Source organism: Mizuhopecten yessoensis, unplaced genomic scaffold (assembly GCF_002113885.1).
Source record: "Mizuhopecten yessoensis strain PY_sf001 unplaced genomic scaffold, ASM211388v2 scaffold11175, whole genome shotgun sequence".
NCBI classification, from domain to species: Eukaryota; Metazoa; Mollusca; class Bivalvia; order Pectinida; family Pectinidae; genus Mizuhopecten; species Mizuhopecten yessoensis.
Genome location: NW_018408917.1, coordinates 3,678 through 26,919, shown reverse-complemented (window position 1 = coordinate 26,919; position 23,242 = coordinate 3,678). Strand labels below are relative to the sequence as shown.

Below are 23,242 nucleotides of genomic sequence, written 5' to 3'. Positions count from 1 at the left end.
GGGGGGGGGCCGGGCCTAGATCCGCCCTTGCCTCTGTCTGTATGATTGATATTAAATCCCATTCCTGTGACGTTTATATATTATCCTCTGTCTGTATGATTGATATCAAATCCCATTCCTGTGACGTTTATATATTATCCTCTGTTCCTGATGTTTATTATCCTTTGTTCATGATATGTTATATGCTACCATTTTTTCATATGGTATTTTTAGTCCATGAAAATTATATCATTATTTTCTTTGTAAATAACATTATGTTAATATTTTTCTGTGATAAATACATATCATCTCCTGTTTGTGATAATTATATATTATCTCCTGTCTGTGATAAACATATATCATCTCCTGTCTGTGATAAATATATATCATCTCCTGTCCTTGATACATATTTATCATCTGTTCATAATATGTCATTCTTAGTACATAATAATTTATAGGTTATCATTTGTTTGTGATAAAAAACATATTATCATTTGTGCTGCTAAGTATTTATCATCCTCTGTTTATGTTATGATATTATCACACTATGTTCATGAAACGGTATATGTATGTACTTTTCTTTCTTTGTGAATGGTGCACAGAAGGGACATTACGTTCGACCAGTAACAGTTAATGATAATAATAAATAATCTTCATTAATTTCAAAATGTTAATACAGATATATAAAAAAAATCTCACAACTAAATATCTACGCGTACTTATCTATCAAATAGTGTTCACTAAAAGTTAACGCTGCCCGAGCAAGGAACGGGACTACACATGTACATGTACTACGACAGTACATGTACAACGACATTACTCTGCAGGTATGGCCTCATCAGCGGCTCTCCGGTGGCCTCGATATGTACCGTGTTAGTACCGATGTGATACCAAAGTAATACCGAATACCACCGAAGTAGCACTGGTGCGCCTCCGACAGAAAACTGGTTTTCGGCACAGGGACCTGATAATTTGTTACAGCTATATTTGGACTTAAGCTAAGGAGTTCAGAGTAATTTTACATGTTTTAGGGGTTTAGATCGAACTTCGGTAAAAATGACACACCGAATGATCATATATAAGTGAAGGGAGGAAAGCTCTCGATGTCGAGAGATCGACCCCACCTAACTTCCCTGCATCAAAAATCATATTTCTAGTTAATCTACCGGAAATTGCTTAGAATCGTTCGAAAGATGGATATTTTTCTTTTAAAAACCTCCTGTAAGCACGCAAAATGCATTCACCTTCTGCGGACATAAATTCTGTTTCCTCCAAAAACACACACCATTTCAGAGTTTCAAAGTTTTTCGCAGTAATGAGGTTGACGTCAGCCACGTGCCGAGACCCGTGCTGTAATTGGCTGGGTTTTTTGCTAAACCAACCAACACTGCATGTTTCAGCACGCGCTGACCCCTACCTCATGAATATTAAAAAAGTGGCAGGCTGACTGCGAAAAACTTTGAAACTCTGAAATGGCGTGTGTATTTGGTGGAAACGGAGTTCATGTCCGCAGAAGGAGAATACATTTTACGTGCATATAGGAGATTTTTAAAAGAAAAAGTATCAATCTTTCCAACGGTACTAAGCATTTTCCCGTACATCAACTAGAAATGTTGTTTTTGATGCAAGAAAGTTAGGTGGGGTCGACACTTCGACATCGAGAGCTTTCCTCCCTTCTTGAATATATGATCATTGGGGTGTCATTTTACCGAAAGTCGATCTAAACTCCTAAAACATGTAAATATACTCAGAACACATTAGTTTAGGTCCAAATATAGCTGTAACAAATTCTCAGGTCCCTGTGCTCCGGTTTAGTCCTGGCAAGGTAAATCGGTAGTGTGTGACAGGTCCTTAAGATACACTGGAAAGAACAGCAACGTCATAAAACATTTACATATCAACTTGGAGCATAATCAGACGGAGAGGTACCATTGGCATCTCCCTGGCGTACACTCATAAATGTGTCAATTAATCACTACGGAGGCCATGTTTGATAACCTATCAGAACATGTAATTGATGAAGCAGAAAAAGGCGGGGCAGTGGTATTTTTGAATGCAGAATTCTTCATGCAAAATATTATTAAATCATTAACAAACGAGGATTTGGATAAAAAGAATGACCTTCGACTGTTCCATACTTTGCTACCTTAGTAGTGTTTTTTTCACCTGGACATTTGTACCTGAAAGAACACGTGTGTAACAAAATTTAACAAGACGAATTTAAAACTTCTTGTTATTTTTATTGTTAAATATTTATTTTTTTCATAATCAAGGGACTTATTGCTTTAAATTATTTCTTAAATATATACGTTCTAATTATACCTAGCTATGCATCTATTATTAGATTATTTAAGAATTATATATCAAAAGAAACTAGTCTTTATGTATCCCAGTCAGGCAAAGTTTCCTGTACATGCTCATTTTTGTATTATCAAAAGTAAAGCGTTTATTGTACTGGTCTATAGCTATAGGTATACGATGTTATGCCATATATCGTAGATTTTCGTCAGCGCAATATACGAGTCGTGTCCCTTTATTTGTACAGGTCTACCAATGACAGTGTACATGTATGCGTCAGGGAGCGAATGAAAATTAGTAATGCCATTTTTCCCATTTGCATTGTTTTTCGACTATATACTTTATGCCGGTAATGGAATGAAAGCCAAGAGAATCTAATTCACCCCTTGCACCATAATCAAAAATGCATGCACTGCATTATTATTATTCAGATATCATAACATATATAAATTTAAACGAGTAGACTACATCATTTTCCTAACAGTGACTCGTTCTATCTTACATGTAAGCTGTATCGACGATATCAATCTGACAAGCTCAAACTGACAAAAAATATGGGTATCTCGATATTTCTTATGGGCCTGCACAGGGATACAAATAGCATAGGGAATGAATCTGGATGGTTCCAGCATTACAAAGTATCAACTTAAATTAATTTACTTTTATGAATTTCCACGATCATGACAAACGTGGCATGAAGTGAACAGTAGTAGGCTTAAGTCACTGATAGCCTGAGTTAAATCATCTTCATTAGCCAAGGGTTACGATCCGGTACGATCTACCTAACAGCATCCAAAATACCATCCTCGATATCCATGGTTACGGTCACTTTCTGCTTTCTGTACCCCTTGAATATGTCATAGCAAAATTAAAGACACGTGGTTTGCTATTTGATTGGTGTCAGGTAAAATAACCTGACCAATCACTAGGCTGATACTTGTCCTTTGAAGATTAACAGAAGAGCGACGCCCGACTTAAAAGCCAGCATGTTTTACCATTACGCGACCGCGAAATTCTTTTAATGTACATCAAAGGATCAAACTAGTCTTCTCGTCTAATCCACAAGAAGCTTCACGCCTAGCCTTCGATTGTGCAATGAAATATCCAAGGGGTGCAGAGAGCGAATGTGAGCGTAACCCCTTGATATCGAGGATGCCAAATATCGAGGGATGCAGGGTTCGAATGATTAACACCTTGTATGACCGAGCAGTATTCACTTCGGTTTCCTCCGACATGAAGACCCCCCCTTGAAATTTGAAATAACTTGTTTCATAATTGTTGTTTTTAATATAAAGTGTACAGGCTCTGACACCAAATTCTGCACCCGAGAGAAGAATAGCCATATCTCAAACCCTACATAATGACCGACTTTTTCTCTCCGACCTCTTAGCCGATATCTTAGTAAAACAGGACAGAGACAATACAAAAGCAACTTTATATATAGTGTTTGCTAAAGCTTAGGCTGTATTTGGAAAGCGGGCATGCGGGCATGTCACTCGATTGGGTCAAAACGTAATTGCTGTGACCGGCGCAGACTGCATGATGGATGAACGGTAAGATTCATTCTCGCAGTGTGAGATAAATTTGTAGCTTTCACTGGTGTCCTCAAAGATTATTACCGATTTATTTTTTCTTATAAAAATAGTAATCAGTTGTTAAGAACCTATACTCGATGGACAGCTCATTGGAGCACAGCCGCTAGCCTCGTCTGTCAATATACCTATACTATAATATATGAACAGCTAATTGGAGCACAGCCGCTAGCCTCGTCTGTCAATATACCTATACTATAATCTATGGACAGCTCATTGGAGCACAGCCGCTAGCCTCGTCTGTCAATATACCTGTACTATAATGTATTGACAGCACACTGGAGCACAACCGCTAGCCTCGTCTGTCAATATACCCATACTATAATCTATGGACAGCTCACTGGAGCACAGCCGCTAGCCTTGTCTGTCAATAAACCTATACTGTAATCTATGGACAGCTCACTGGAGCACAGCCGCTAGCCTCGTCTGTCAATATACCTGTACTATAATGTATTGACAGCACACTGGAGCACAACCGCTAGCCTCGTCTGTCAATATACCCATACTATAATCTATGGACAGCTCACTGGAGCACAGCTGCTAGCCTCGTCTGTCAATATACCTATACTATAATCTATGGACAGCCTCACTGGAGCACAGCCGCTAGCATCGTCTGTCAATATATCATACTATAATCTATGGACAGCTCACTGGAGCACAGCCGCTAGCCTCGTCTGTCAATATTCCTATACTATAATCTATGGACAGCTCATTGCAGCACAGCCGCTAGCCTCGTCTGTCAATATCCCTATACTATAATCCATGGACAGCTCATTGGAGCACAGCTGCTAGCCTCTTCTGTCAATATACCTATACTATAATCTATGGACAGCTCATTGCAGCACAGCCGCTAGCCTCGTCTGTCAATATACCTATACTATAATCTATGGACAGCTCACTGGAGCACAGTCGCTAGCCTCGTCTGTCAATATACCTATACTATAATATATGAACAGCTAATTGGAGCACAGCCGCTAGCCTCTTCTGTCAATATACCTATACTATAATCTATGGACAGCTCACTGGAGCACAGTCGCTAGCCTCGTCTGTCAATATACCTATACTATAATATATGGACAGCTCAGTGGAGCACAGCCGCTAGCCTCGTCTGTCAATATACCTATACTATAATCAATGGACAGCTCACTGGATCACAACCGCTAGCCTCGTCTGTTAATATACCTATACTATAAGCTATGGACAGCTCACTGGAGTACAGCCGCTAGCCGCGTCTGTCAATATACCTATACTTTAATATATGGACAGCTCACTGGAGCACAGCCTATAGCCTCGTCTGCCAATATACATATACTTTAATCTATGGACAGCTCATTGGCGCACAGCCTCTAGCCTCGTCTGTCAATATACATTTACTATAATCTATGGACAACTCACTGGAACACCGCCGCTAGCCTCGTCTGTCAATATACCTATTCTATACTCCATGGACAGCTATTTGGAGCACAGCTGCTAGCCTCGTCTGTCAATATACCTATACTATAATCTATGGACAGCTCACTGAAGCCAAGCCGCTAGCGTCGTCTGTCAATATACCTATACTATACTTTATGGACAGCACACTGGAGCACAGCCGCTAGCCTCGTCTGTCAATTTACCTATACTATAATCTATTGACAGTTCACTGGAGCACAGCCGCTAGCCTCGTCTGTCAATATACATATACTGTAATCTATGGACATCTAACTGAAGCACAGCCACTAGCCTCGTCTGTCAATATACCTACATTTGTATACTATAATCTATTGACAACTCACTAGAGCACAACCGCTAGCTTCGTCTGTCAATATACCTATACTATAATATATGGACAGCTCATTTGAGCACAGCCGCTAGCCTCGTCTGTCAATATACCTATACTATAATCTATGGACAGCTCACTGGAGCAAAACCGCTAGCCTCGTCTGTTAATATACCTATACTATAAGCTATGGACAGCTCACTGGAGTACAGCCGCTAGCCTCGTCTGCCAATATATATCTATACTATAATATATGGACAGCTCACTGGAGCACAGCCTCTAGCCTCGTCTGTCAATATACATATAATATATAATCTATGGACAGCTCATTGGAGCACAGCCGCTAGCCTCTTCTGTCAATATACCTATACTATAATCTATGGACAGCTCATTGGAGCACAGCCGCTAGACTCTTCTGTCAATATACCTATACTATAATCTATGGACAGCTCACTGGAGCAAAACCGCTAGCCTCGTCTGTTAATATACCTATACTATAAGCTATGGACAGCTCACTGGAGCACAGCCGCTAGCTTCGTCTGTCAATATACCTATACTATAATATATGAAAAGCTAATTGGAGCACAGCCTCTAGCCTCGTCTGTCAATATACCTATACTATAATCTATGGACAGCTCACTGGCGCATAGCCGCTAGCCTCGTCTGTCAATATACCTATACTATAATCTATTGTTTCGTATTGTTTTGTATTGTTTATCAACTTGAAGCCTTATGGCTCATAAGCATACATAGCAACGTATAATTGATACATCAGTGATATGAAATACCAATTAATTATAACATTATGAATGAAGCATAATCTTGTACATCGCATGTATAAATGGACGGTATAATTCTTTAAATTATTTTGAAATACAAGATAAATAAATTATCGGAAGATGGACAGCTCTTATAAAATAACCTCATCAAAATGTCATGTGTTTAATGTCATAACGATATTATTTTCTTCTTTGCATAAATTATGTTTTTAAACATTTGTAGAAACAGTAATTCTGATTATATTTTAATTGATGCATGGATTTTAGCTTCGATACCCCAAATTTAATAGCGCCAGGGCACATTTCTAAAATAAACACGTATAACTGTTCGCTCCAATCACAAGCACTAGTAGCATGACCCAGTTCCAGAAAACATGTGATTTTGTCATAACCGTTCATAGAATGACGCCGGGAGCAGGCTAGATCAATAGGAAACTATTTTATTTTAATTTGATGTATGATTTGCCATACATCATGCAGTATAATTTTCGGTAGACTTAATGAAATATCGAAAAATGGTCGAATTTCAGTTGGTCAGCTGTCCACGGGATGACACGCTAAATCCCTAGTGGGTAGCGCAAAACACAATGTCGGTACAGTGTTTCTACGATAGGAAAAAAACAACTTATTTGTATGATAGTTCATGACTTACATTATCATGTTGGACACCCGAGTCCAGTTTTCAAGCTGGTCAGGCTGACGTTTGGAAATCTGAACACAGCCTGCCTAACTTTTGTGACCTCAACGCTTATTGGCTTCTAAATTTAACGGACCAATCATTGCCGAGGTCACGATCATACAATTTGAACAATAACCAACTCGAGTTAGGTATACACGATAACTAAGCATTACGTGTGTGTAACCTCCCTTAGGACTCACACAACTAAATCATTTACTATATGTTATTACCAAACATTTTAGCTAATAACTTTAATATTTGAAGTTCAAAACTAGTGACAACTGTCTAGATTCATAAATACATACCTTGCAAATGCTACAAATTGATTTTGTTGGTAGGTTTAGTGGCATATTGGAGTGTCACAGCGCCAAGAAGTTGACCGGAAGTTTACAAGCAAAACCAGTGACCCAAAACAGAAACGCTCCCAGACAATTTGCCCCTGTGGAAATCCGCACACAGACATGGAAGATTATCAAAAGTATTAATAAAAAATTAAATACCTGAACATTTCATTTATCTAAAAATCTGTCATCAGTTCCTTATCAAACTCCTTCAGCGGCCCAGTAATCAGCCGGAACTTATTTCAGATAGGAACTACAAACGTAGTAAAACTATATGCAATTAGGTTAAACAATAGCCTCTTTTTGGAAGGTTTTGACTCGGTTGTCCCAGCAGAGAGTTTCTCGCTAGTCCCCAATCTCATTATTGGTAGTCGTGCACATTTTCATGTAAGCACAGACAGTAAAGCATAAATTATTACTATTATTATAATTATACGACAACGACATTTAGAATAGCGCCATGTCTAGCAACAACACTCAAGCCTTTGTTATGTGAAAATTACTCGATGATCATGTGACGTCGAGTCTTTGTGCATATGACACAGAGCAGAAGACAGGCATTGAAAAAAATATCACACCATATCCATTAGGTGAGTGGGCAAGATCTGCATACTTTAGTCGCCATCAATGCCATAAAGACATACAAAGAACTTGTTGAGCTTGCTGAAGCGTTTGCTCCCACACAAAGGTACCCTTGAATACATTACCCAATACTTTATGTTTATATCATAACAAGTATTTTGATGAGAGTATGGGTTTTGTTATACTGCAAACGTAGAGATGTCTGCTTTAATTGTTTAATAACTCAGTTGAGATTTTCTTAATTGTAAGCTTCAGTTCAGTAATATAAAAGCGCGTGTGAGAGGTTTTAGTTTGATAGTTGATAATATGCATGTAACATTGAGCAAAACTCTTTATATGCAATATTTCCATCTATTATAATAGATCCGTATACTACTCTGTAAAACCTTTACAGTTTCATCGATATTTAACTTGGTGACCTTAACAATGCTATATGTGTATATGTATGTGTATACACATCAGTACATAAGTGAAACATATGCATTGTTAATAGAGGCATTCACATATAAAATACGGGGTACATATGTAGATGGAATCAACAACTTTAATGTGTGAGGTTTTGTTCGCTAGATTCATAATTAACAGATCCGGAGATGGCCTAAAGAAAATACATTTAAACCCCTGTCTGCTTGTATTTTTGGTATAATTGATCTTGCCGGTAAAAATGCTGAACAAGGCATTGCACGATTATCCATAGCCTACTAAAGTTGAACCCGTTCCTTCAATACGTGTCAGACGACTGGTTTATTTATAACTCATTACAATTACTTCGGTCTGCCGACGGGTAGTCAACCTTGACTTTATATATTTTGTACTACAATGTAGTATAGTCAGTTTGACTTACGTGTGTAATATTTGCATACTTCTGAAGCCATTTTTGTCATTAGGTGTGTCAGTAATCAATGTTACTGAGCAGGTTTCGAGCGATACACAAAAAGCTTTTTTATCAATTATGAACTCTCTAGAATTTTTTTGTTGAGTTATATATATTGGTTGAATGATAGGTACACACACATCAGCAACAGAAAGTATTTAATGATATCTCTCAAAGAATAAGGCACAAATGAATTTAAGGTACGTTGCACTTATCACTGAGTTAAGAAGCTTATGCTATATATTGATAATGACAGATTATAAATATAATACGTTTTAATTGGTAATGTTTTTGTAACTAGTCATTTATAAATACACGTACATCACTTCCGAATATCGTTAGAATAGTGTATGGTTTATTTATAGGCTATATGTTCAGGTCTGCAATCTAACAAAGCACGATGGTAATGACCTAATTCATTGTTCATTGTATGTCAAGTTAGCTATATAGCAGTACCTGATGGTATCTTAAACGCATGAAATGAACATGTTCAAGGACGAAACAGCTGTATGATGTAGTGTAAATCATGTTTAGCATACGGTATCTATTACCAGACTTTAACGGTTCAATCGTTTGTGACTGTGTTAAGTTCACACACTGTATTAACCCCACACCTACAATGTACGACTTCGTATGTAGATATTATATTAATTTAAAACTAAAAAAAATCGTATGTAAGATTCTGTAGATCACATAACCAATATTTTTTGGTACATTTTCTTAAAAAATCATATTTTTCCGGTCTTGAATTAAAAATCATAAATACCTGCGACATGTTAGCTCCATGTGTTTCTCTTTTGTGACGTCACATTGTTATTGCATAGTAAGCCATGTAGTTGCGTTGAACTTTTTGGATAATCCAAATTCAGGAATTCTCTATAACCTACTAAATTTTGTGACTAATACAACGGTGAACGAAATGTAGCAAGGTATATGTTCTGGTTGAAAATGAGATTAAAACTTTTGGAACAGCTTACCTTTATATTGAAGTCACTAAGAAATAGGATTTTCTTTTTTAAATAATGAAATGGAACACCAACGAGTTAGATATTTTTCACATCTGTAATCTATGATATATCACGTTAAAATAAAGAATCAGTGGGTCATTTATATACATGTCGTTAATAGTGCTATGTCTATACGCAAACCACCGTATCAGTACATATAACATAAGCTGAGATATTTATGTCATGAGAAATGTCGAATGACGAATTTAAACCCCCATATTTAACTAGTCATGGTGAAGGACACCAGGTATGAAGTCTAAATTTAAACCTCTTCATGATTACACCCGTCTGGTGACATTGACAGTAAAATAAAACTGCATAAGTTCAACTAAGGTGACCGATGTTGCTAAGCTGTTTTGGTAAACAGTGAAACACGAGGCAGACGGCTTCTCTGTGGTTAGCTCTTGACTAAGAGCAGACGACGGGTATCGAAAAGGTTCAGCCAATCATCAGCAGTACTAGTGTCAGTACGTTCAACGGGCTACATATATTTGATGAAAATATCTTTCCCCTGCAGAAAGGTAAGCTCATATGAATTCCTCGATATCTTGATATTTATGTTTCAACTTACATTGAACGATTATGTACATTTTTTACCTCTGCAATCGAGAATATCATCATAGTTCAGGATATACCACGACGGATGTCAGCACAAACACTAAGGGTTGTCATGGCAGCAACTGGGTATACGACAGTAGTTATATCAAGGGCTAAAATACTCATAATTTACTCTACTAGCGGCTGTGTGTTTTAAAGATTTTTATAACCCAAGTTAATCTGTCGCCTTATAAGCCTTAAAATGACCAAGATATATGTGTCCATACACGCGCTTACTACTGTATTTTTAAAAACCAGTCATGCAAATCAAACACAGTCCTGTTTTGTGCTATAGATTCACATTGCCAGTAGTGTTGTTAAGATCAATATTTACTTATATATGTTGACAATAAATACTGCATAGCATTGCTAGCAACGGTGAACATTTGCATATACCTGTCTAGCTATACATAGCTCTGAATAGATATAATTTTAACATGAAGCATCTTGACATAAAAATATACGGTAACGCAAGGATCTGGCCGGAGTACCAACTACAATGAACAAGTCGTGCAAAGCCTAGTTAGCTTACCGAATGGTTAACGCGCATTATCAAAATGTACAACGTTTGGGGATGTTTCTTGTCTTCAGATAATCAATTTAGAAACTATGACATCTAAAGTATTTTTTAAATTTCATTATTAAAAAAAAAAACATTTTAGTTTTATTTAATATTATTTAATATACAAAAAGTGCTTGCGTTTTTTTAACGTTAAGCTGATCAAGCTTTTATCGACAGAGCTCTGACCTGTTAACATTTATAGCACTGGGTATATAGCCATTAACCGATACATAGTATTATGACACGAAAACATGTATATAAAGCTACATAATAATAAGGGTTTTAAACCGGAAGAAGTTTAGTAACCGGTTACCCGAAACCAATTCCACAATAAGCAACAATTAATGAACTATATGAATAACACTTGATATTGATTATATCTCACGACAGTTTACTCACGTTTTGCAAGTCTTCAACTTAAAATCGAGTTTTCCCCTCGAAAAGTTGGCATTACACAGCTTTGCATCCTGGCTCCCTTTTAAAATCTGTTCAGGCTTGTTATGGTGTTGTCGACATCTCTTTGTCAATCCTTTCTATCAAATACAAAATAATACCGAACATAGTGTCGTTTTTATTGACCAAAAAATCCGATTTCGGTCTTATGACCGAGTATTCGGTAAACCGTTGACAACCTTAAACTATATAGCAAGTAAGAGCACGTATTATACATTTACCAGTGAGTGAATGATTTATTGTGCTTCTCTTCAGTTATTCTATGTGTACGTTTATTCTTCTGCTGCTTAGGTGATATTTGATTGTTTAAATCTGACAACTATAATAAATAATAAATACAACATAATCGGACATTACTGCAGAAAAAATATTTCAAATACCTTGTTTGAATTCTGACCAAAAGATCACTTACTGCTAGTTGTAATGCGAGGGGCACGCGAATTCTGACCAAAAGATCATTTTATACTAGATATAAGGCGAGGGGCACGCGAATTCTGACCAAATGATCATTTAATACTAGATGCATTTCCCCCTTCACTTTCCTCATACATATGATTAGATTTACGATAATCAATACCTGTTTGAAAGTTACATGTAGTCATATCTAATATATTTAAGTACATTTAAAATTGGAATTCTATGGCAAACAAAACTGGAAAACTTAGTAATGATCATAGTAAATTGACACTTAAACATAATATTCATATCTTATTCATATTTTACATGAAAATCATTCTCTTTTTCGATAAATTCAGATATCTCAGAAAGTCGTTTTAGATGAACGCAACAAACACACAGGCGATTGTACTATGATATATGGTAATAGATACAGTGTGTCAAAATGAATTACGTTGTACCATACAGCTGTTTGGTCCTTTAGGACTCATCGGTAATGCTAGGAGCCCAAAAGCATGAAATCCAAAGGGGTCTTAACTACTGTTGAAATAGAAGGGGAAGTGCGTAAAATTCCCTTGATTTATGAATTTCCTAATTTACTGGATTACTGGTAATCATGAATTCAAATTTTAAGTAAAGAGTGATTATAATGAACCGTTTCACTACTCAAAATAGGTCATTGAGGCCAACAATGGTACGTAAAACCTAGGGGACTAAAACTTCCACCAGCAAAGTCTGAGTGGTTATGTGATAACAAATGAGCGGTTTTATTTTACTCTCGCAGTTATTGTATAACGAGCGTCATTTATTTAGCCACCACTAATCTGCTTTTTGACTTTTCAGCTTGTGTTTTAGGGAACATATTAGCAATTTTTAATGAATTATCATTATATTATTATAGTGTTTCGGTTGTTTCATTATCAGACCACGTTGGCTTGGAATAAAAGTGATTCTCTACTGCACTTGACAGATTTGACCTCTGTAGATTGCATTAATCAGTGTTTCATAGCAATATCCAATAGTTAGCGATGTATTGGTAGTGACTGTCATGGAGTGAGTTTCGATGCGGTGTCTGTTTTTCATGAGTAAGATCGTAGTCCGCGGTGATAAATTATTTATGCACAATTATTAATAAGATCAAATGTTATTTAGGTTAGCTCCATGGACAAAATAAGCTTGATAACATTTAATATAACTATCTGTTTTATTTATAGTGAAAGAGTCATATATAGTCAATTATATATATAGTACGCATAAGAGGTGTCTTTTTATCAAAAAATCTTTTTGGTTATTTTGGAACAGACAGTCATACAAAGTCATTGTTTCAATAATAGGCTGGTTAATTTGTTCTGATTAATTTCCTGACGATTCGTGCTAGTGTGAACGTCCCTTGCGATATGATGCTCAGATCAATTAAGTCTTTTTAATATTTTAAAGTCATTTAAGAATTGTAGACTTCTAGCCTCAAAACGGCTGTCATAAATACATATATGTCTCTTTAGACCACTACACTGCCGTCACCAGACGCTGTCTGTTTATTTAAACCAATAGCAGCGTGAACTGAGTATCAAAACACTTTCGTACACATGTCAAGTTAAGAGATATCCGAAATATGTGTAACGATGCATAGAGTAGGAGGCAGACTGTGTACAAATTATTGCATGCATCCAAAGCCTGTATAAATTATCTTAAAGTTGTGCTCGCTTTAACACCGGTCTATAATGTTGACAGAGTCAATCTAATCCATGCTATAACATATGCTTAATATAGTGAAGAACTTTCTATAAATGCCATTATAAACTATGTATACAGTGGCAGTGTTAACATACAGTGTTGACATTAGTTGTCATAATAATGTAATAAAAGGTAAATGTAATATGTAAAATAATATATACTATGTATACATTAATAATTGTAATGGGTTACATAAAGAAACATATTTGGTCATAATAAAACAATATTTACACTATATAATAACTAATTATATATTTGGTTATATCTGCAAATGTAAAATACAACGATGACATGTCGTATTATAACATCATGCATTGTATAATGTATATAATACATATATATGTTGTATCATGATGCATTTCTTCACGCATGTAGACTCGATTTACTAGTCTTAACATCATTTAAGTCTGATTTATATGTTTTGGAGTCTTGTTAGCCAAATTTGTAAGCTCGACAGTCTTTTTAGTACGATTTAGAAGTTAAATAGACACGTATCCCCAATTTAGAAGTTTAAACGTCATGAATAAATGGATAACTAATGGACTTTAACAAGCCTCGACTGTAACACTTCACTGCGGTTACTGTGTGATACTACAAACAATCCTTGATGTTGTTATAGTCAGCTTAAACGACCCATTCGATCGGCACAAATATATATGTTATGTTTGTCACTGTGAATTTTCTATAGATGGTTTTACACATTCTGATTATAAATTCATTTTTAGCGAAGTTTAGACAGGTTGATTTTATCACCTGCTGTATCATTATTATAACTTTCGACGTCTGTCACAGCTCGGTAGTTACCCATTCATACATAGTTTACAAACTTCTAAATAGGGCTTTCATGACTTTGAAACTACTAAATCGGGCTTACATGACTTTGAAACTACTAATTCGGGCTTACATGACTTTGAAACTACTAATTCGGGCTTACATGAATTTGAAACTACTAAATCGGGCTTACATGAATGTGGAATTTCTAAATCGCGCCTACATGAATATTTAACTTCTAAGCCGGGCTAACATGACTTTCACACGTTTTGCAACGTGCTTAAGAATCATCGCTATGTTTATTTTGTCATTTGAGTAGTAGCAAGATTCATAATATGCACACTTTATAAATTCTTTAATTTGGAGTAAACCAGTCGGTATCGTAATTTTGAAATTCATAAATTAAAGGGGCTTATGAATCCCACCTTCCATTCCAACAGTATGTATTGCCAAATTTCGTTTCCATTTTGTTTTGTCCCTAGCATCACCGATGAGTCCTAGAAAGACGAAACAGCTGTATGATGCAGGGTAGTTCCTTTTTGGCATATTTTATCTATTACCAGATATTACATATAATGTACCATATTACCAAAACCTAACCCCTTTTGAAATAATTTCACCCGTCAACACCATTAAACATTCTGAGAACAGTACTAGTATACAGCAAATGTTTGATTAAGAAATAAGCAACGTAAGTGCGTGTGTTCTGGTGACCATTATAACAATAGTTTGTTTAGAAATAATGCATGCACGCTCATGGTCTATCGTCCAAAAAAGCATGGATTTTATACAATCAAAAGTGTCGTTACATTTCAAACGTGGCAGAATTACGTATACGATGCAGTGAGACAGGGAGCGGCAGTGTCACCATGTTTTGGTATCGACTTAAGCTTATTTGTTCTTTTGAATCAACAAGTCCCCTCGTTTGGAACAAGGAAAATACTGTGTTTACCAAAGCGTTTAACGATAATTCTACAAAGCTTATTCAAAAGGAAACATGAATTTATTTTTATGGGATTCCACTCCTAACAGATAGATCTTAAAAATCTTGTTGAATTTCCTGAAAGTAATTCGTATTTTGTGTGTTATCAATTCGAACAAAAAAGTAAACTTAAAGACCATTTGGTAATGTAAATAGAGAAAGGAACATTTAACTACAAGAGACAAAAAAATACTTTATACTTTCATCAGAAATGAGGACATATTATTTTGACACTTCATTTAAAATACAAGCAAAACCAAACCAGGATGCACGTTAGATTAAACATTTCCTGCACCCTTAGTGGCATGCGCCATGCTTTCCTGATAAATCCGCAGACGTGTTTATATCTATATAGTACAGTTATAATATAATATAGTTACTCTTTGTCAAAATCAGTTTATCTTGAGACATGGTTTTGTGACAAACAGGATCCTAGCTAAGCTCATTATTTAAATCCAAAACGCATCACTAAATTCAACAAAAAACTTTCTGTTTCCAAGATGAATTTTGTTAAGCCTAAACTTCCTAACTCAAAAGCAACCACTTCAAAACGACGTTTCAATAATCTCCTTAAATATACATTTTTAGTATAAATTGTTAGGTGTATTTTTTAAAATTGTTTATACGCGTGTTAATGTGCGAGTGGAAATCATTCAGGTTCTCTGTTTGCGAACGATAAGAAGGTGGATCTACGGTAAGCGACTAGGCGACTGGTGGAGATAACGATATTGGGCAATTTTGTGTGCACTGAAAAACAAGTATGCACAATTGAATCAATTTCAAATTTATTTCAGGAGATTCCGAAAAGATTATTTTGTTATGCTTCCAGCTCGTATTACAGACAAAACAATAATCTTGAAGAAACTCTTGACGAAGCTGAAATGGCATATCTCTTTATTATACATATGCACAATTGTGGCGATGTGACGTCGATGACTGCACACGTACTTTTGTAACATAATAATAACATAACTTAAGAAATAAAATAGACTGTCACATCGACAATCGATGCAGTAGGCTATCTCTCTCTCAAGTATCATGTTGTTAATGACACGGTGAAAGCGTTTGATATACCAGCGGTATGTGTCGAATCGTTCACAAAATGAAATGTTTAAACTAATGTATTGTACCCAAGCTAACCCAAGCGCTGTAGTCGGTGTTAAAATGTCAGACGTTAGGGAATACGCTGTAAGTTGTATCAAAGCCGGCGTAAGGATAGCGCCGTAGTTTGAGTCGAATAGCTAAACGGCATATGTTGAGTTGGCGTCAAAATGGCAGATGTGACGATATACACTGTAGTTTGCGTCAAAATTGCCGACCTTAGGTCATTAAATTCAACACTGTATTAAATAAGCCAGCGTTAGGGCATGAGCTGTAGTTTGTTTCAAAGTAGCTATAATATAATATAAATATTTATATGTAATTTGAGTCAAAATGGCCGATGTAAATACATACATGTACGTTGTAGTAGTTAGTACATACGCTGTTGTTTCAAAATGGATATATGTAGTAGTATTTGGAATAATAGCCGACCTAAGGATATATCATGCAATCTGCGTCAAAATGGTCAACGTTAAGACATACGCTTTAATTTACATCCAAATGTCTGACGTTAGGATAGCAAAATATATGAATACGCTGTAGTTTGCGACAAAACGGCTGAAGTAAGGACGCACGCTGTAGTTTCCGTCAAAATGCTTGACGCCACTCTGTACTCTGTGCAAACGTTATGCCAAACTATGTATCAACACAACATTAAATAGGGCTCAAAGTGTGCAAACACTTATCACTGATGTTTGTATATCGTTTTGATGTATACATTAATCATATATCATTCTTGCTTTTGCAGTGGTTTGATATCAGCGATGCATCGCAGAAGCGGACGGCGAGATGTGAGTCCAGTGCGAAATCGGGAATCCCGGCGCTACGGACCTCACAAGATTTCGTACAGAATATTAACGGAACTCAAATACTGGCGAAAGTATTACCTGTACAACGACCAATTTGATATCTGTGGTATGTCTGCAGTTTGGTATTCTTTTTGTGTAGGTATATGGGCTTATTATTGAAGGTGGTGAGATAAAGTCAGATGATGCTTTTGTGTTTCATGAGCAGGATCTATTGAAACAATATACATGCTATGTAGAAGTATTCATGAAATAACACTTCCTTGATATCGCATCTTATAAGATAAGTCCTTAAATGTATGGATTTTCTTTAGAATAACGTCGCTTTTTATAGGTTATACTCAGGCTGTTTCGCAATGAAATTACACCAATACATATATTTTCGTATATTGTTTTAGTGTGCACTATGTTTGTTTGTTTGTTTGTGGTTAAACGTCCTTGCAACAGCCAGGGTCATATGAGGACGGGTGCCTAGGGAGACAACAGCCAGGGTTATATGAGGTCGGGTGCCTAGGGAGGCAACAGCCAGGGTTATATGAGGTCAGGTGTCTAGGGAGGCAACATCCAGGTTCATATGAGGACGGGGTCCTAGGGAGACACCAGCCATGGTTATATGAAGACGAGGGCCTAGGGAGATTACAGCCAGTGTTATATGAAGCCGGGAGCCTAGCGAGACAACGGTCAGGGTTATATGAGGACGGGTTCCTAGGGAGACAACAGCCAGGGTTGTATGAGGGAGGGTGCCTAGGGAGACAACAGCCAGGTTCATATGAGGACGGGGTCCTAGGGAGACACCAGCCATGGTTATATGAAGACGAGTGCCTAGGGAGATTACAGCCAGTGTTATATGAAGACGGGAGCCTAGCGAGACAACAGTCAGGGTTATATGAGGACGGGTGCCTGGGAGACAACGGTCAGGATCATATGAGGACGGGTGCCTAGGGAGACAACAGCCAGGGTTATATGAGGACGGGTGCCTAGGGAGACAACAGCCAGGGTTTTATGAAGACGGGTGCCTAGCGAGACAACAGCCAGTGTTTTATGAGGACGGGTGCCTAGGGAGACAACAGCCAGGGTTATATGAAGACGGGTGCCTAGCAAGACAACAGCCAGTGTTATATGAGGACGGTTGCCAAGCGAGACACTGCGAAACCCAAGTGTTGCAATAATGGCAATATATCAACTTTGGCCTTTTTCGTGTCCCCTTCGCAGAAAAAACAATGGGATACAGCAGGTCTTTTCTTGATTTCTTTAATGTCCCCTAAATAGAAGACAATGACGAAATCAACCAGATTGTGCAGGAGTCCCCACATAAATCGCCTCTGACGATCAGTTCGATACAGTAGTCATTTTCTTTCCCCGAACTTGCACATTTATATATAAATAATGAAATTATTATATACGTGACAAAATAGTTTATGCATTGATATACAATTAAAGGGTTTCGATATATTCTTTTTTCAGATATACCTACATATAAACCGTACAAAAAGTTCCTGGACGATGAAAGCCTCTGGGGAGAAGTTAACACCGGTATGTAACAAGGCAATGCATTTCATAGTAATAGTGTGTAAAGAACAAGAAAGAGACAATAATGAGTGTTTTTAATTTAGGCAAATAATATCTCTGAAGCCACAGGTCATTTAGATCAGTTAATTTTGACATTAATATTTAATTCTTGATCTAGTTCTTTCGAATAAATATAAACACTACTATGGAAGTTAGATAAAACAAATCATGTAATTATAGTATGGGAAATCAATATAACGAATACAAATATTTACATATAGTAAAAATACATAAATAAATCAAGCATTATATTCATCGGTTATTTTGATGTCCATGATGGGGCATATACTTCAATCGATTCACTTGTAAACACTGCACTCCTGAACTGTGACTTAACCCAAAGTGTTTGGTGTTTCCCCACACTCGATATATTAAACATTGTAATCCTGTGTTCAATTGATTTCAGTGGTCAAAAACAATTTCTCTGAATTTTGGAGGGAAAAACCTATGTTAACCGGACCTGACCCTGAACTCTCAGGTGTCAACGCCTGTTTTCGGGAGTCAACAACAATATTCTCAAACGTCTATTGAAAACTCTGCTTACCACAAAATCATTTGCATAAATAAATGTTTCATTTTAGATGATGAGGACAATGCGGATGAGGAGGAGATCAAAAACGAGATTCATGTGACAGAGATCAATCTGAATATCGTCCAAAATGCCTCCAATCACCATACCAGTGACTACAAATGCCTTAAAGAGCGAACTGTTGATGGGAAGAAAGAGTATGCTACCCTAGTGGTCAGACGTGGACAGCTTTTCAGCATCGATATGACTTTTAATAGAGAGTACGATGCAAAGAAGCATGACCTCAAGCTGCAGTTTAAAAGCGGTAAAATATTTATGTAGTCCGTTTCGGTTATATCATTGCGTTTGTTTCTGTTATGTCAACTGAACTTCGTAGTTTTGATAAAATATTAAAACTGTATTTTAAACCAGAAAACATTTGATGTATAAAGCTATTGTGATGTAACAAGATATGCCAATTCTATGTTGATTTTGTAAAATGAAGTAGATAAAACTTAAATTCAACTAAATAACCTGTGTTTTTTTACATGTACAAGGGCTTGACCCGTCCCCGCTACGAGGTACGGAAATAACAATCATGGTGGACGAAAATTTGAACAAGTTCGATAACAGCGGTAAGTGGCAGGCCCGAGTGGCAAATAAGATGCCAAATACTAAACTGGAAATCGAGGTGTTGCCGCCTGTCAAGTGTGTGATAGGGGAATGGGACCTCCACGTCTACACCATATCTAAGGACAAGCGAGGGACGTCCAAACAACTTCACCGCAAACACGATGAGGACATCATCATCTTGTTCAACCCCTGGTGTAAAGGTAGCTAGCTAGCTCTTGTTGGTGTTTTAATGTGGGTTTTTTTCATGTCATTGTAATTGGTGTCGACAACAAGGCACGTTGCATTGAAAAAACGTTGTTGAATGTCGATCATTGGTATGCATGAAACACTTTTTGAATTTAAGAATTACCGTTCGGGCACATTGACATTAAGGTAGCAGTGTACACTAGCGTACGGTGCTCATGGGTAATAATTTTGTACAATGAAAAAAACATGTTATACTATATGTATCAAAATTAAAAAGAAATCAGCACTAAAAGTTGCATATACATGATGAAGTGGACTATGTGGGCTTCACATTTAAATAAAATATCGAATTTGGTTTGAGACTACAATTTTGGCCACTTGCAAATCTGTGTCTACACAACAACAGCTAGTTTTTTATGCAGTCTATTTTTGTACTCGGCATATGTGTAAATATTGTGAAAAATCCAGTTGAACGACCTATGCTAAAACGTGAGTATTTCTGTTACCGGGGAGGTGATATTCAATTTAAGACAGGTTTTATGAACAAAATTACTTGCGTGGTCAAAATTTGGGTTAAATATCATATTTTGTTTTGCATTTTTTGGCGTTTTTTGATGTGGTAACCATGGTGTTCACAAGTCCCAAATCTGGGGAAGTCACTTTTTGAAAAAGAAAATCGTTCTTCTAAAAAAATGTATTCAAAATGTAGTTTATAAATATATATATAAAGGAGGTGTGTTATGAAGGATTAATCCGTTATCCATGTTTATCTGGGACATGCCCTTTATTTTTAGGGTCAAGCCATTTCTACTGTACTCTGCTACCTAACAATATTGAATACCGTGCATAGTTTTTCGTTTATGCGACATTTGACATTTGTATTTATAACCTCACCTGGTTGGCAGTAATATATACGATCGTTGGCTAAGTAGTTGTCTAACCTCCTCCGGTGTTCTTGTAGACGCTAATACGACCAAGGCTCTGGAGCTAATGGGTATTAATCTATTTTATTGATATGGCCTATCATAACACAAGCAATATAAAGTCATTTTTAAAAGTAATATATAGGAGAGATCTTGGAAATATATTCGGCAAGTCATAATTGTACTTAATCAGGTTTATGAAAGTATAGGTAATGAAATAACAATATTCGAATGACAAATTATACACACAAAAAAACAGATGAAAAAGTCAAAATGCATAGAAACATTGTGAATTAAGTTATACAACTGAGCCAAATTATCGGGATTAAAAATAAATTTCCAATGGCATTGAACATCTTTTCGCCGTTTTCATTGTTACAATGGTAAATTTTACTTATTATAGAGGATGAAGTGTACTTCCCGGTTGACCCCGATTACGAGATAGATGTTGACCCCAGAGAGGAGTACGTGTTGAATCCCGTTGGTAGTGTATACAGAACAGGGCAGCGTGGCCTGGCCTGGAGATTCGGGCAGGTGAGTTGGAAACTTATTCAATAATTGAAATACATGTTCTGTTCATATAGGATTCAGTAGCGCATGATAGAAGATATCTTAGTAATAAATTGAACTTGGTATCACTTTTTAAAAACACGTTTTTTACGGACAACAAAAGCAACAACAGCCTGAGCCTTACTGACTGTTTCGAAATCACACAATATTCTCAAAAAAAACAATGTTTCAGATTACAAAATTCACTTTAAAAATTTGGATCGAAATCTGATTTTAACATTTCTTTAAATACAAACTTCCTAGCATATGAATATTTTGTTTTAGAAACAAATGAACAGAAAAACATTATCTAGCCAAGTCTGAGTCATTAATTACTGTTTCAGTTTGACGACGATATTGTGCAAATCTGCCTGATGTTGGTGAGGAGATATTTCCGTGGCATCGTCAACCAGAAGATGGGAGACGCTGGTCAGGTCGCCAGGGCCATATCCTCGATGGTAATGCCGTCCTATTTCACTGTAACATGCACCAAAATACAACTCTCAGTCTCAACTTTCATTCTTGCATGTCCTTTTATTTCTGTAAGTGGTTTAATTAAAGCCAACCTGCTTCAAGTGAACAACAAGATTGGCCCAAATTTAGTCATAAACACAGTAAAGGTGTGTTCAACGATCACAAGACGCTTAATCATCACGTGATTACGTCCCACAAACAAGTTTGGCGTCTTATTGATGATTTAAATGCCTTTTTACTACTATCTTTGTTCTTTAAAAGACGCTCAATCATGACATGATTTAGTCCAACAGACGAGTTTGGAGACTAATGGGTTTTCTGCGTTTCTCCTCCTCCTCCTTCTCCTCCACCTAACCGTTTCCCTTTTTCTTCTTCTTTTCTTCCGTCAAACTAAATGGCCGCCATAAACCTTATTTTAATTGTTCGCAATACTAAAGCAAAATTTAAACATAACTTAATCGTGAAGTCGTAATTCCATACGTAATGCTTTGGCTTACATACTCAATAAACCTGGGTACTTTACTAAGTTTGTCAGCAGTGGCAATGTATGGGAAAGGAACAAACTACCATTAACTAAGATGTATGAATAATACGAAACACTGTGAAGCCTTATGAATATAGTTTACGCTAGATTGCCGTTTTTGTTACACATACTATTTTAAACAATTTCTTAGTTGATAGAGTATCTACTGCAGAATCAAGCCTACTCTATATGCAACTGGACAGGCTGCGTTGGACTCGCAAGACATGAGGAAGACAATTGCACTTGGACTTAATTCTGCCTCATATTATATAAATGTTCTAAAAGGGAAACCGTGTTGTTTCTCCATCTGACTCGAGTTATTTAAAGGGCCGGTTTCCAAAACGGCCCCTTCTCTGATTCAAATTTCCTGTTGGTGGTGCATTGCCCATGCCGTTGTGGTCACAAATCTATAAAGTATAAAGATTTAGGTCACTTGGTTTGTTTTTTATGGCTCCTCAAAGTTGTACCTTTCAGAAGCTGTCTAAGTGTTGATAAAATGTGCATGTTATGTAAAATATTAATGAAAATCTAATCAAATGATGGTCACCGTAAAGAATACATTCATGGCATGATTGTGACAAAAAA

The 23,242-nt window shown here is 36.6% G+C and overlaps 1 protein-coding gene across 1 annotated transcript in view; it reads left to right on the top strand.

The window, feature by feature from the left end:
- Positions 1 to 10,182: 10,182 nt before the first annotated feature.
- The window catches only part of LOC110467513 (hemocyte protein-glutamine gamma-glutamyltransferase-like), a 15,650-nt gene continuing 2,590 nt past the window's right edge, over positions 10,183 to 23,242 (top strand). The window contains exons 1-7 of the mRNA XM_021524729.1: positions 10,183 to 10,411; positions 17,235 to 17,401; positions 18,757 to 18,825; positions 19,443 to 19,694; positions 19,927 to 20,202; positions 21,515 to 21,645; positions 22,005 to 22,118. Of these exons, the coding sequence (XP_021380404.1) occupies positions 17,251 to 17,401; positions 18,757 to 18,825; positions 19,443 to 19,694; positions 19,927 to 20,202; positions 21,515 to 21,645; positions 22,005 to 22,118 (993 nt within the window). The 5' untranslated portion in view covers positions 10,183 to 10,411; positions 17,235 to 17,250. The remainder of the gene's footprint in view (positions 10,412 to 17,234; positions 17,402 to 18,756; positions 18,826 to 19,442; positions 19,695 to 19,926; positions 20,203 to 21,514; positions 21,646 to 22,004; positions 22,119 to 23,242) is intronic.